Source organism: Scyliorhinus canicula, chromosome 14 (assembly GCF_902713615.1).
Source record: "Scyliorhinus canicula chromosome 14, sScyCan1.1, whole genome shotgun sequence".
Lineage (NCBI taxonomy): Eukaryota > Metazoa > Chordata > Chondrichthyes > Carcharhiniformes > Scyliorhinidae > Scyliorhinus > Scyliorhinus canicula.
In genome coordinates this window covers 121,057,294-121,072,486 of record NC_052159.1, presented here as the reverse complement: position 1 = coordinate 121,072,486, position 15,193 = coordinate 121,057,294, and the positions used below count along the sequence as shown (strand labels likewise).

The window sequence follows — 15,193 nt, the reverse complement described above, 5'->3', positions numbered from 1 at the left end:
CCTCATTCTTATTGCTTTCACAACACATTGTCAAATGAATTCCAATGTGGGGGACGAGAAGTAATGAGAGAATGGAGAAATAAATATGACATCCTGTCACTTATCATCATCAATATCAAGGATATTGCAATTAATGGCAGAAGAAATGAAGATTGTTGAATAGAATTGGCTGCAGCTCAGTGTGAGTAATGGCCTTTAATGGCCTTCTTGGTGTTGTACTTTATATGTGAATGCTCTTATGAATGATGGCACAGTATGATGGAACACTTATAAAATAGTCAAATGATTACAGACACTTTGGAGCCTTTACTTTTCTATCTCATGGCCCCCTCACAAATATACCGAGGGCCCAATCTAACTTTGTCTGCATTCACTCGCGCAACTACAGCAGACCGCAGCTGAAAACTGAAATTGAGCACTAGGCTGCTTGCCACATACATTAGTGAAGTAAAATGTCTCTCCTCGAACCCCTATTTGACCACCTTGAGATGAGGATGTGCTGGAGGAGGAGGAGGGTGCAGCATCTCTTTTTCCAAGCTTTCTCAAACCCTCTGACAGAAGGCATTTGTGTGCCAGGTTCTAATACTGATGTCTGCCCCTACTGTGATGCAGTTCCAGGCAAGGTCCCAACTGCATAATAAACCATGACTTCATTTTACAATGGCATTTGATTTTGATTGCAGTTCATTAAATATAATTGTTACCAAAATTAGTTTACGCTTGACTTAGTCTTTGTAAAATAATCAAAATATTAATTTCATTGAAATTTAAAGCAGAATTTACCTAAACGTAATGATTTCTGTCGTAAAGGAGTTGCAGCAACCACTATAAAAAGAGAAAAATAATTAGTGTTACATTTTTTATCTGTCATTTTCAAAAGTTCAACAAATAATTTGACTATAACAAAAAGCATCATGCATTTCAAAAAGTTAATTTTTAATATTAGATGATTCAATTAATTCTGGAATAAAACTAAGATTTTTTTTAAATGCACTGTAATCATTCTAAAACTGCAATCTCTGAATACTAACCATAGCCTTCACAGCAGCAGCTCAATACAACAGGTTCCAATCTCAAATAAAGCTCATAAAATCCATAATTAAACTTCAATTTTACACTGACTTGTTTTTATTTTTAGCAAGCGTACTTTTGATGATGTGTTGGGCAGGCTGGGTTGGGCTCTGACTGTCTCAGAACTGGATCCCGAGAGAGCGGGAAAACTGGTGCCCTCTGGCTTTATAGTGGTCATGTCCTGTCTGGTGATTGGCTGCTGTGTTCTGTGTGCTTACTGGTCATCCTGTGTGTCAATCACTGCCTGTCTGCACTCCATTATATACATGGATGTATATTATGACAGATGAAATCCAAGGAGGTTTAAGCCCTCAGTTTGTATGTTAATTCTTTCACTACCTGTACTATTAGCTGTGTCCTGAATTAACCTGGAGACAATGGGCAGGATTTTCGTTCCCCCACCCCGTGGCAATTTCTCCGGCAGCAGACATGGCTCACCATTGGCTGGCAGCAACATCATCCGGTCCTTCTGATGGCAACTGTAGGTTTTTTTCTAAATTGAGTGAACCCAACATTTTTCCAAGTAAGGGCAATTTAGCATGGCCAATCCACCTACCCTGCACATCTTTTGGTTGTGGGGGTGAGACCCCCACTAACATGGGGAGTATGTGCAAACTCCACACGGACATGACACGGGGCCAGGATCGAACCCAGATCCTCGGCGCCGTGATGCAGCAGTGCTAACCACTGCGTGTCCATGCTACCCCAACTGCGTTTTGTATTTCGGTTTTTGTATCAGTGGAAAAACTGCAAATATGCCGGCCGGTCTGCGCATGCACGAGATCATACCGGCCGTTCCGCGCATGCACGAACTCGCCCTGGCCCTTCATCACTGGCTGGAGCAGCGCCAACCACTCCAGCGTCAACCTAGCCCCCAAAAATTTGGAGAATTCCTCACTTTCGGGGCTGTTGATGCCAGAGTGGTTGGCTCCGGTTTTCCTGCCAGCATAGAACATAGAACATAGAACGATACAGCGCAGTACAGGCCCTTCGGCCCACGATGTTGCACCGACATGGGAAGTCAAAAACTAAAGGCCATCTAACCTACACTATGCCCTTATTATCCATATGCTTATCCAATAAACTTTTAAATACCCTCAATGTTGGCGAGTTCACTACTGTTGCAGGTAGGGCATTCCACGGCCTCACCACTCTTTGCATTAGAAACCTACCTCTGACCTCTGTCCTATATCTATTACCCCTCAATTTAAGGCTATGTCCCCTCGTGCTAGCCACCTCCATCCGCGGGAGAAGGCTCTCACTGTCCACCCTATCTAACCCTCTGATCATTTTGTATGCCTCTATGAAGTCTCCTCTTAGCCTTCTTGTCTCTAACGAAAACAACCTCAAGTCCATCAGCCTTTCCTCATAAGATTTTCCCTCCATACCAGGCAACATCCTGGTAAATCTCCTCTGCACCCGTTCCAAAGCTTCCACGTCCTTCCTATAATGAGGCGACCAGAACCGTACGCAATACTCCAAATGCGGCCGTACCAGAGTTTTGTACAGCTGCAACATGACCTCATGGCTCCGGAACTCAATCCATCTACCAATAAAGGCCAACACACCAAAGGTCTTCTTCACAACCCTATCAACCTGGGTGGCAACTTTCAGGGATCTATGTACATGGACACCGAGATCCCGCTGCTCATCCACACTACCAAGAATTTTACCATTAGCCAAATATTCCGCATTCCTGTTATTCTTTCCAAAGTGAATCACCTCACACTTCTCCACATTAAACTCCATTTGCCACCTCTCAGCCCAGCTCTGCAGCTTATCTATGTCCCTCTGTAACCTGCAACATCCTTCCACACTGTCTACAATTCCACCGACTTTAGTGTCGGCTGCAAATTTACTCACCCAACCTTCTGTGCCCTCCTCTAGGTCATTTATAAAAATGACAAACAGCAATGGCCCCAGAACAGATCCTTGTGGTACGCCACTCTTAACTGAACTCCATTCTGAACATTCGCCATCAACCACCACCCTCTGTCTTCTTTCAACTAGCCAATTTCTGATCCACATCTCTAAATCACCCTCAATCCCCAGCCTCCGTATTTTCTGCAATAGCCGACCGTGGGGAACCTTATCAAACGCTTTACTGAAATCCATATACACCACAACAACTGCTCTACCCTCGTCTACCTGTTCAGTCACCTTCTCAAAGAACTCGATAAGGTTTGTGAGGCATGACCTACCCTTCACAAAACCATGCTGACTATCCCTAATCATATTATTCTTATCTAGATAATTATAAATCGTATCTCTTATAATCCTCTCCAAGACTTTACCCACAACAGACGTGAGACTCACCGACCTATAGTTACCGGGGTTATCTCTACTCCCCTTCTTGAACAAAGGGACCACATTTGCTATCCTCCAGTCCTCTGGCACTATTCCTGTAGCCAATGATGACATAAAAATCAAAGCCAACGGCTCATCAGAGAATCCTAGGATAAATCCCATCAGGCCCCGGGGACTTATCTATTTTCAACTTGTCCAGAATTGCCAACACTTCTTCCCTACGCACCTCAATGCCATCTATTCTAATAGCCTGGGTCTCAGCATTCTCCTCCACAACATTATCTTTTACTTGAGTGAATGCTGACGAAAAGTATTCATTTAGTATCTCGCTTATCTTCTCAGCCTCCACACACAACTTCCCACCACTGTCCTTGACTGGCCCTACTCTTACCCTAGTCATTCTTTTATTCCTGACATACCTATAGAAAGCTTTTGGGTTTTCCTTGATCCTTCCTGCCAAAGACTTCTCATGTCCCCTCCTTGCTCGTCTTAGCTCTCTATTTAGATCCTTCCTCGCTTCCTTGTAACTACAAGCGCCCCAACTGAAACTTCACGCCTCATCTTCACATAGGCCTCCTTCTTCCTCTTAACAAGAGATTCCACTTCTTTGGTAAACCACGGTTCCCTCGCTCTACCCCTTCCTCCCTGCCTGACTGGTACGTACTTATCAAGAACACGCAATAGCATGGGGACTTACTCCCCAGAAGGGAGAATCCCGCCCATTGTTTTTGAAGCAAATGGCCATTGGAGGTTCACTTTGCAAGAGAACAGCTCCTAGGCTGCTTTCGAAGTATCCACTGATATCTTGATTGGCTGACTGACATCGTAATGCTTCAACGTTGGTGTCTGGGTCAGTGCTCTCTGTGGGCTGGTCAAAGTTTCTTGGTGACTTTGTTCCCAGTGCTTCTCCACATCATTTTGTAGGTGTTCTCTGAGACATGGGTCAGGTCTGATATGTGCAGAATTAATTTCTGAGGACGGGTCACCATGCCCCAAAACCCTTCCAAGTCTTTCTTACATTCTGGGGTGGCATGTTCACGCTGCTTCAATTTTACTCTGGCCCGGCTCCAGTTAGAAGAATATTTCCCAAGTACTTGATTTCATGAAGACCTATTTTGCACATTACCTTCTTTAGTTAAAGTTCCTTTCTTTAGCTCTTGCCAGCACCTTCCACAGTCTGTGGTCATGTTCTTGCCGTGTGGCTCTCCAGACCGGCACATTGTCAACATAGGTTGCAATGTACTCTAACTCTTCAAACAGTTGCTTCACTGTTCTGTGGAACACCTCAGGAGCTGAATTAATACCAAAATGATTGGATTTGTGTTTATTGTCACATGTACCGAGGTATTGTTCTGCGTACAGTCCTGACAAACCTTTCCATACATGAAAAACATCGGGCAAATGATAGATACACAATGTAAATACATAGATACAGACATCAGGTGAAGCATATGGCATGGAAAGATCAGTTCAGTGCATAAGAGGGTCATTCAGGGGTCTGGTGGTAACAGCGGGGAAGAATGTTTTTGTGTCTGTTAGCGCATGTTCTCAGACTTTTTTATCTCATGTCCGATGAAAGTAGTTGGAAGAGTGAATAACCCGGGTGGGAGGAGTCTTTGATAATGCTGCCTGCTTTCCCAAGGCAGCAGGAGGTGTAGACAAAGTTAATGGATGGGAGGCGGGTTAGCGTCATGGACTGGGCTGTGTTCATGACTGTAGTTTCTTACGGTCTTGGGCTGAACAGTTGCAATACCAGGCTGTGAGGCAGCCAGATAGGGTTCTTTCTCTGGTGCATCTGTAAAAAAAGAGTCAATGTGGACGTGCCAAATTACTTTAGTTTCCTGAGAAAGTATAGACGCTGTTGTGCTTTCTTGGTCGTTGCGTCAACATGGGTGGACCAGGGCAGATTGTTGGTGATATGCACACCTAGGAATTTGAAGCTGTCAACCATCTCCACATCAGCACCATTGATGCAAACAGGGGTGTGTATGGTACTTCGCTTCCTAAAGTCAATGACCAGCTCTTTAGTTTTGCTGATGTTGCGGGAGAGATTGTTGTCGTGATACTACGCCACTCGGTTCTCTATCTCTCTCCTGTACTCTGACTCATCGCTGTTTGAGATCCGACCCACTACAGTCGTATCTTGAGGGGAGATCTCATAGAAAATTCTAACAGGACCAGACAGGGTAGATGCAGGGAAGATGTTACCAATGATGGGTGTGTCCAGAACCAGGGGTAACAGTCTGAGGATTCAGGGTGAACCATTTCAGACAGATATGAGGAGACATTTCTTTACCCAAAGAATGGTGAGCCTGTGGAATTAATTACTATAGGAAGTAGTTGATGCTAAATCATTGAATATATTCAAGAGACGGCTAGATGTAGCACTTGGGGAGAATGGGATCAAAGGCTATGGGAAAAAAGTAGGATTAGGCTATTGAGTTGGAAGATCAGCCATGATTGTGATGAATGGCGGAACAGGCTTGAAGGGTCAAAAGGTCTCCTCTTGCTCCTATCTTCTATGTATCTATGTATGTATCAGCAAACATGTAGATGGAGCTGGAGCAAAATTTGTTGCCACAGTCATGTTTGTATAGGGAGCATAGCCCCCTACTATGATATATTCTTACATCTAAGGGGGCTAAGTACGCATACGTCCCGGTATTAAGGACTATTGTGGAGGTGTTGTTATTTATCCTTACTGAGTGTGGTCTATGGGTCAGGAAATTGAGGATCCAGTTGCAGAAGAAGGAACCAGGTCCTAGATTTTGGAGTTTTGATATGAGCTTGACTGGGACTTTGCTGTTGAAGATGGAGTTGTAGTCAATAAATAGGAGTCTGATGTAGGAGTCCTTGTTGTCAAGATGCGATGAATGTAGGGCCAGATGGATCGATGCATTCGGTGGATCAATGCATTCTGGGAGTATGGAGTTGATGTGTCTTATGACCAACCGCTCAAAGCACTTCATAATAGATGTCAAGGTCACCGGATGTTGAAGCACGTTGCCTGGTTCTTATTTGGCGCCGGTATGATAGTGGCCTTCTTGAAGCAGATGGGAACCTCAGAATGGAGTAGGGAGAGGTGGAAGATGTCCGCAAAGACACCTGCCACTTGGTTTGTACTCTGTCAGGACCCGTTGCTTTCCGAGAGTTCATTTTTAAGAAGGCCGATCTGACTTTGCAGGCTGTGACCTGTGACGGGTGTGTCCAAGGCTGCTGGAGCAGTTTGTCGCCCAAATGGTTTGCTGAAGATACAGAGATACCAGGAGGAGTTTCCACATGATAATAATCTTTTATTGTCACAAGTAGGCTCACATTAACACTGCAATAAAGTTACTGTGAAAAGCCCCTGGACACCACATTCCAGCTTCTGTTCGGGTAATGAGCCGGTATTATTTTCCCCGTGTCTGCATGGGTCTCACCTCCACAATCCAAAAAGATGTGCAGGGCAGGTGAATTGGCCATCCTAAATTGTAAAAAAAAATTGGATACTGTAAAAAAATGTTTAAAAGACAGATAGTCTTCCAGCTTGACCTGCCAGAAGTCTGAACTCAAGATCCTGGACCTGGACCCACATCGATTGATTATGGGGAAGATTTCAACATGGTCCTGGATCCAAGGCTGGATCAGTCGAGTGCCAGGTCTGGGAAGGTATCAGCTATGGCAAAGGGGCTGCGGGGTTTATGGAGTGCATGGGGGGGGGGGGGGGGTCTATGCTGAATATTCAGCAATTATGGTGTCAGATCACACGCCACACTGGGTAGACCTGCAAGTTAACAACGGAAAGGCCCTGCGGCTGCAATGGAGGTTCGATGTGGGGCTGTTAGCAGAGGAGGAGGTGTGAAAGTGGGTGAGGGCAGCCATTCGGGGATATATACCACACAGGTGAGGTTTTGGCTGGGGTGGTGTGGGAGGCACTGAAGGCTGTTATTAGGGGGGGGGTACTCAACTCAATTCGGGCCCATAAAGAGTATGCTGAGCGGGTGGAATTAGACAGGCTGTTCGGAGAAATTTTGCAGGTGGACAGGAGGTATGCGTAGTCTCCAGATGAGGGGCTCCTGAAGGAGAGTCAGAGACAGCAGCTGGAATTTGGGTTCCTGTCGACAGGTAAAGCGGAGGGACAACTTAGGAGGGCATATGAATATGGGGAAAAAGCCAGCAGGATGCTGCCGCATCAGCTGAGGAAACAGGAGGCGGTGAGAGAGATTGGGAAAGTAAAAGATACAGGGGGGAAGGTGGTTTTGGATCCGGCGGGGGTGAATTAAGTGTTTTGGGAATTTTATAGTGGATTGTATAAATCGGAACCCCCAGCCGGGGAAGAGGGTATGAAGCGATTCCTGGGGGGGCTGGAGTTTCTGAGGATAGATGAGTTGGTGGAGGGTTTGGGAGTCCCAATTGGGCTGGGGGAAGTTATAGACGGATTGGGGGTGATGCAAGCAGGTAAGGCCCCCGAGGCCTGACGGATACCCGGTTGAGTTTTATAAAAGGTTTTCTGGACTGTTGGGGCCGCTTCTGGTAAAGACATTTAATGAGTCCAAGGAGCTGGGAGTGCTCATCCCGACATTATCGCAGGCATCGATTTCCCTTATTTTGAAGCGGGATAAGCATCCGGAGAGTTTTGGGTCGTATAGGCCGATCTCCCTGTTGAATGTGGATGTGAAATTGCTGGCAAAGATCTTGGCCATGCGCATAGAGGATTGTGTTCGGGAGGTAATAGGGGAGGACCAGACGGGATTTGTGAAGGGATGACACCTGACGTCCAACATTAGGCGGCTCCTAAATGTAATAATGATGCCTGCGGACGGTCGTGAGGTCAAGGTGGTGGTGTCCATGGACGCAGAAAAAGCCTTTGATCGGGTGGAGTGGAAGTACCTGTGGGATGTCATGGAAAGGTTTGGGTTCAGGCAGGGATTTGCTGATTGGGTCCCGGTTGCTGTAGCAGGCACCGGTGGCGAATGTAAGGATCAACCAGGTTCAATCAGAGTATTTTAGTCTGTACAGGGGGACAAGGCAGGGGTGTCCACAAGGCAGGGAGATTGTCCACAAAATTGAGCTCTGTCGGTGGTTTCAGAATCTCCAACAGAACATAGAACAGTACAGCACAGAACAGGCCCTTCGGCCCTCGATGTTGTGCCGAGCAATGATCACCCTACTCAAACCCATGGATCCACCCTATACCCGTAACCCAACAACCGCCCCCCTTAACCTTACTTTTTAGGACACTACGGGCAATTTAGCATGGCCAATCCACCTAACCTGCACATCTTTGGACTGTGGGAGGAAACCGGAGCACCCGGAGGAAACCCACGCACACACGGGGAGGACGTGCAGACCGGCACAGACAGTGACCCAGCCGGGAATCGAACCTGGGACCTTGGAGCTGTGAAGCATTTATGCTAACCACCATGCTACCGTGCTGCCCCAATGTTGCATTTAGTTCACTTCTGATACTATTTCTTGTTTTTATATTGCAGAATGACTGATATCATCATTATTGTAAACCAACTTTTTTCAGAACACAATGCAGCTTGATTCCATCCTACATTTACATGTGCTATATAACCTCTGAAACACAGGTCAGGAGACCCCATGAAGTACTGAGTGTACTGTATTATTTATAATACTGGAGTCCACTACCCAATCACTCTAACATCATGATAATAAGTGCCGCTTTAAAGAAAACTGCAGCGTGAGTAGTTAGTTCAGAGAGATAATGCATAGTCTTTTGTCATTTGAATTTGCTTGGTTGTGGAGGCAAGAATTTACTTTTCAGAAAACGATCTGCCTATCGAGATCTAGATTTTTCATTCAATTTCAATTACGTCATTGGAACTAATTAGTCATTTACATCTGTTCTTTCAAAAAAACTTGATGAATTTTACCAGCTGCAAAATTGTAGTCAGAAACTACAAGGAAATGACTCCAATTTGTCAAACTTTTAGATCTAATGATAGGAGTCGGAGCTTGAGGATTAGGGGTAAACCTTTTAGGATTGAGGTGAAGAGAAATTTCTTCACCCAGAGAGTGGAATTCATTACCACAGAAAGTAGTTGAGGCTAAAACATTGTGTCATTTCAAGAAGAAATTAGATATAGCTCTTGGGGCTAAAGGGATCAAGGGATATGGAGGGTGGGAGGGGGGGGGGGGGGGGGGGGAGTGGGAGGTGGTGTCAGGGTGCTGAATTGATGATCAGCCATGATCATAATGAATGGTGGAGCAGGCTTGAAGGACCAAATGGCCTCCTCCTGCTTCTATTTTCCATGTACAAAGTACCAAAATTTCCCAGAGTTGAAGGAACGAAAAGATCCATGATGGCACTTCACCTAGAAATTTTGGCAAATAAAGAACAAATCATTTAAAATCATAAAAATAACATCTTACATGAAGACTCCAATATTTTCTTTGGTGGTTTGATAGGACATGCTTTCACCTGGAAAACAAAAGCACAGCTCTTTTTCAAAAAATGACTTCTTATATGGAGTTATTCAGGCCCACACTCAATGGTTCCAATGGCCTCTTTCCATGCTATAAATGACTCAATAGTTGGGATTTTCTGGCCAATCCCACAGCGGGATCTTGTGAACCCACCAACGGCGACCCCCCTCCCCCTGACTCCCCGCAGGTTCCCCAGCGGTGGAGGGTGAGAATAACAGGAATCCTGTTAAAAGCAGTGGAACCGGAAGATCCTGTCACCAGTCAATGGCAGGCCACCTCCGCCGTGGCAAACACGCTGAGGTGGGTGCTTAAAACCCTGCCCAATGACTCTACCTTGGTAGTGTGAGATTTTAAGATAGCCATATGAAAACATCCATGCACACATCCAGAAAATAAGTTCTGCTTACAGCTGACTGCAATGATTGTATCTGGAAACAGCATGGCATTAAGATGTTGGCCGGGATTTTTTTGTTCCGTCGTGGCGAGACCCACCGTTGGGGTTTCAACCACCCAGCCAAAGGTCTAGACAATTCCAGAGATGGGCTTTGCTGGGAAATCCCACAAGAGGACTAAAATCAAACTCTACCAGGCCATTGTCTTATAGCGCATAATCCTGCCGCTGCTAAGGATACCACACCAAAGTTCTGGATTGCTTCCACTAAAGACACCTAAGGTCCATCATGAGAATTCCATGCCAGAACAAAATTGCAAACAACAATGTCCTCCATCTGTCTGACTCTGAGTCCACAATTCTTTCCAAGAATGATAGTTTAAACAAATAATATTTTAAAGCAGAGCAGTCTTCTCTGAAGACAAGGAAGAGGTGGAACTAACCTAGTTGAAGCAGCTATTTGAAAACATACAGCCAGATTCTGAAAGGGTTTGATCAGGAACCAAATCTGTTTTATAAAAGCAAGTAATACTCTATGCCCTGCTAAATTTAAGCTGCATCAAGAGCTGTATGTTTCTTGTTGTTTAATGGGATATTGTATAGTTGTGTTAAGAGGTAATTGTAAGCTGTTCTTTTTGGGTGTGAAGTTAAAAGATTAATACTGTATTTATAATAAAGTTTCAGAGAAACAAAAGCCCTATTTTTTCATGCAATCACTCCTGGAGTGAATCATTCTTTCTGCACAGTCTTAAAATAAACTAAAATATTGGGGTTTCGGTACAGTATCCTAGCCACTGTTGGGGTCCGGTCTGGGATCATAATAAAATAGCATTGAAAATAAAATAGATACACAGATACTGCAACTCGAAATGGAAAAGTACAATCTGATAGCCATTACAGACACATACCGATTCATGGAAACGGTGCCCAATTGCCTCAGCCTTCGAATTCACCATTTAAACCCTGAAAAAAGTCCAGGGGAAAGGTCCAAAAGTCCGACCAGAGCGGGAGCCACCAAATGTGCAACTTACTCCTTCATAGCCGCCACCGAAAGTCCCCTGCCAATCACCTTTGCGCAATTATATGCTTTTTCCTTAAATTTGATGAGGTCTTTAACTTCTCTAGTTAACCATGAATGATGAGTCTTCCACTTGGAAAATATTTTTCTCCTTGGAGGATGACACCTATTGGAACCTGAATATTGAAGGGCACGTAATGTTTAGAGGGACAGGAGGCCAGGGAAAGGTGGAAAGATGGTTCTGCTAATTAATGATGGGATTTGCTAAAGGATGAGCTACGTTCAGTAAACCAGGAAGAGATGAGGTATTAGATGAGTTAAAGGATGGTTAAAGGATGGTCACGACTGGGAGTTAAATATCCGAGGGTATCAAACTATTCGGAAGGACAGAGTGGATGGTAAGGGAGGTGGTGTTGCTCTGTTATTTAAGGATGACATCCGGGCAATAGTAAGGGATGACATCAGTGCTATGGAGGATAAGGTTAAATCCATTTGGGTGGAAATCAGGAATAGTAAGGCGCAAAAGTCACTGATAGGAGTAGTCTATCGGCCACCAAATAGTAACGTTATGGTGGGGCAGGCAATAAACAAAGAAATAACTGATGCATGTAGAAATGGTACAGCAGTTATCATGGGGGATTTTAATCTACATGTCGATTGGTTTAACGAGGTCGGTCAAGGCAACCTTGAGGAGGAGTTTATAGAATGTATTCGCGATAGTTTCCTAGAACAGTATGTAATGGAACCTACGAGGGAACAAGCGGTCCTAGATCTTGTCCTGTGTAATGAAACAGGATTGATTCATGATCTCATAGTTAGGGATCCTCTCGGAAGGAGCGATCACAATATGGTGGAATTTAAAATACAGATGGAGGGTGAGAAAGTAAAATCAAATACTTTTTTAAACAAAGGGGATTACAATGGGATGAGAGAGAACTAGCTGAGGTAGATTGGGAGCAAAGACTTTATGGTGGAACAGTTGAGGAACAGTGGAGAACCTTCCAAGTAATTTTTCACAGTGCTCAGCAAAGGTTTATATCAACAAAAAGGAAGGACAGTAGAAAGAGGGAAAATCGACCGCGGATATCGAAGGAAATAAGGGAGAGTATCAAATTGATGGAAAAAGCATATAAAGTTTGCTGGGAGACTAGAGGACTGGGAAATCTTTAGGGGGCAACAGAAAGCTACTAAAAAAGCTATAAAGAACAGTAAGATAGAGTATGAGAGTAAACTTACTCAGAATATAAAAACAGACAGTAAAAGTTTTTACAAATATATAAAACAAAAAAGAGTGGCTAAGGTAAATATTGGTCCTTTAGAGGATGAGAAGGGAGTTTTAATAATGGGAGATGAGGAAATGGCGGAGGAACTGAACAGGTTTTTTGGGTCGGTCTTCACAGTGGAAGACACAAATAACATGCCAGCGACTGATAAAAATGAGGCTATGACAGGTGAGGACCTTGAGAGGATTGTTATCACTAAGGAGGTACTGATGGGCAAGCTAATGGGGCTAAAGGTAGACAAGTCTCCTGGCCCTGATGGAATGCATCACAGAGTGCTAAAAGAGATGGCTAGGGAAATTGCAGATGCACTAATGATGATTTACCAAAATTCACTAGACTCTGGGGTGGTCCCGGTGGATTGGAAATTAGCAAATGTGACACCACTGTTTAAAAAAGGAGGTAAGCAGAGAGCAGGAAATTATAGGCCAGTGAGCTTAACTTCAGTAGTAGGGAAGATGCTGGAATCTATCATCAAGGAAGAAATAGCAAGGCATCTGGATAGAAATTGTCCCATTGGGCAGACGCAGCATGGGTTCATAAAGGGCAGGTCGTGCCTAACTAATTTAGTGGAATTTTTTGAGGACATTACCAGTGCAGGAGATAACGGGGAGCCAATGGATGTGGTATACCTGGATTTCCAGAAAGCCTTTGACAAGGTGCCACACAAAAGGTTGCTGCATAAGATAAAGATGCATGGCATTAAGGGTAAAGTAGTAGCATGGATAGAGGATTGGTTAATTAATAGAAAGCAAAGAGTGGGGATTAATGGGTGTTTCTCTGGTTGGCAATCAGTAGCTAGTGGTGTCCCTCAGGGATCTGTGTTGGGCCCACAATTGTTCACAATTTACATAGATGATTTGGAGCTGGGGACCATGGGCAATGTGTCCAAGTTTGCAGATGACACTAAGATGAGTGGTAGAGCGAAAAGTGCAGAGGATACTGGAAGTCTGCAGAGGGATTTGGATAGGTTAAATGAATGGGCTAGGGTCTGGCAGATGGAATACAATGTTTGCAAATGTGAGGTTATCATTTTGGTAGGAATAACAGCAAACGGGATTATTATTTAAACGATAAAATATTAAAGCATGCCGCTGAGCAGAGAGTCCTGGGTGTGCTAGTGCATGAGTCACAGAAGGTTGGTTTACAGGTGCAACAGGTGATTAAGGCGGCAAATGGAATTTTGTCCTTCACTGCTAGAGAGATGGAGTTTAAGACTAGGGAGGTTATGTTGCAATTGTATAAGGTGTTAGTGAGGCCACACCTGGAGTATTGTGTTCAGTTTTGGTCTCCTTACTTGAGAAAGGACATACTGGCACTGGAGGGTGTGCAGAGGAGATTCACTAGGTTAATCCCAGAGCTGAAGGGGTTGGATTATGAGGAGAGGTTGAGTAGACTGGGACTGTACTCATTGGAATTTAGAAGGATGAGGGGGGATCTTATAGAAACATTTAAAATTATGAAGGGAATAGATAGGATAGATGAGGGCAGGTTGTTTCCACTGGCGGGTGAAGGCAGAACTAGGGGACATAGCCTCAAAATAAGGGGAAGTAGATTTAGGACTGAGTTTATGAGGAACTTCTTCACCCAAAGGGTTGTGAATCTATGGAATTCCTTGCCCAGTGAAGCAGTTGAGGCTCCTTTATTAAATGTTTTTAAGGTAAAGATAGATAGTTTTTTGAAGAATAAAGGGATTAAGGGTTATGGTGTTCGGACCGGAAAGTGGAGCTGAGTCCACAAAAGATCAGCCATGATCTCATTGAATGGCGGAGCAAGCTCGAGGGGCCAAATGGCCTACTCCTGCTCCTAGTTCTTATGTTCTTATGAGAAATGATAAAGGTAAGAAGTCACTTGTGGGAGTGGTGTACAGGTCCCCTAATTTTAACTACACGCTAGGACAAAGTTTGAAGGAAGAGATAATGAGCTTGTCAGAAAGGTACAACGATAATCAGCGGGGAGTTTAATCAACATTGGACTGGAAAAATCAGATGTGAAAAGGTACCGTACTTTCCGGACTATAAAGCGCACCTGACTATAAGCCGCACCCACTGATTTTGAAATTTTTTTTTATTTTGAACATAAATAAGCCGCACACGTATATAAGCCGCAGGTGCTTACCGGTACATTGAAACAAATGAGCTTTACACAGGCTTTAACGAAATACGGCTTGTAACAAAAATAAAAAATTAGCGGTAAAGAATAGCCTACCAAGAAAGTCATTGGTCACTGTGGAGCGAAATCAATCCGATTAAGCTCTTAAGATTAACATAGAATCATCAGTTTGAAACATTAAAAATAAATAAATCATGTGTAAAAAGAAGTATTTTATTACTGATCGTAATCAAGATATCACCAACCCAGGTGATCAGAGTCACTATCCTCCTCTTGTGCACTGAAACCACTGAAGTCATCTCCTTCAGTGTCAGAGTTGAATAGCCTCAGAATTGCTTCATCCGATGTTGGATTGTTTTCATTGTCGCTCTCATCACTTTCATCCGGAGGCAAATTTCCCGCTGAGCTCATGCTGCCCTCTTCAACACGCAGCAATCCAGCTTTTCGAAACCCGTTGATGATAGTGGATTTTTTAACAATGCTCCACGCTGTCAGGACCCACTGGCAGACTTGACCATAAGTTGCTCTTCGCATGCGGCCCGTTTTAGTGAAGGATTTCTCCCCACTTGTCATCCAAGC

General features: G+C 44.2%; 1 protein-coding gene across 11 annotated transcripts in view; it reads right to left on the bottom strand.

The window, feature by feature from the left end:
- The window catches only part of LOC119977574 (zinc finger protein DZIP1-like), a 374,976-nt gene that overhangs the window by 214,284 nt on the left and 145,499 nt on the right, over positions 1-15,193 (bottom strand). For all 11 annotated transcript variants that reach the window (XR_005463223.1, XM_038818673.1, XM_038818669.1 and 8 more), the window contains 2 exons: positions 9,760-9,808; positions 784-825 (listed from right to left, as the gene is read on the bottom strand). Coding sequence is in view for 10 of the 11 variants with exons in the window: in XM_038818673.1 (XP_038674601.1) it covers positions 784-825; positions 9,760-9,808 (91 nt within the window). In the remaining variant the exon portion in view is untranslated. The remainder of the gene's footprint in view (positions 1-783; positions 826-9,759; positions 9,809-15,193) is intronic.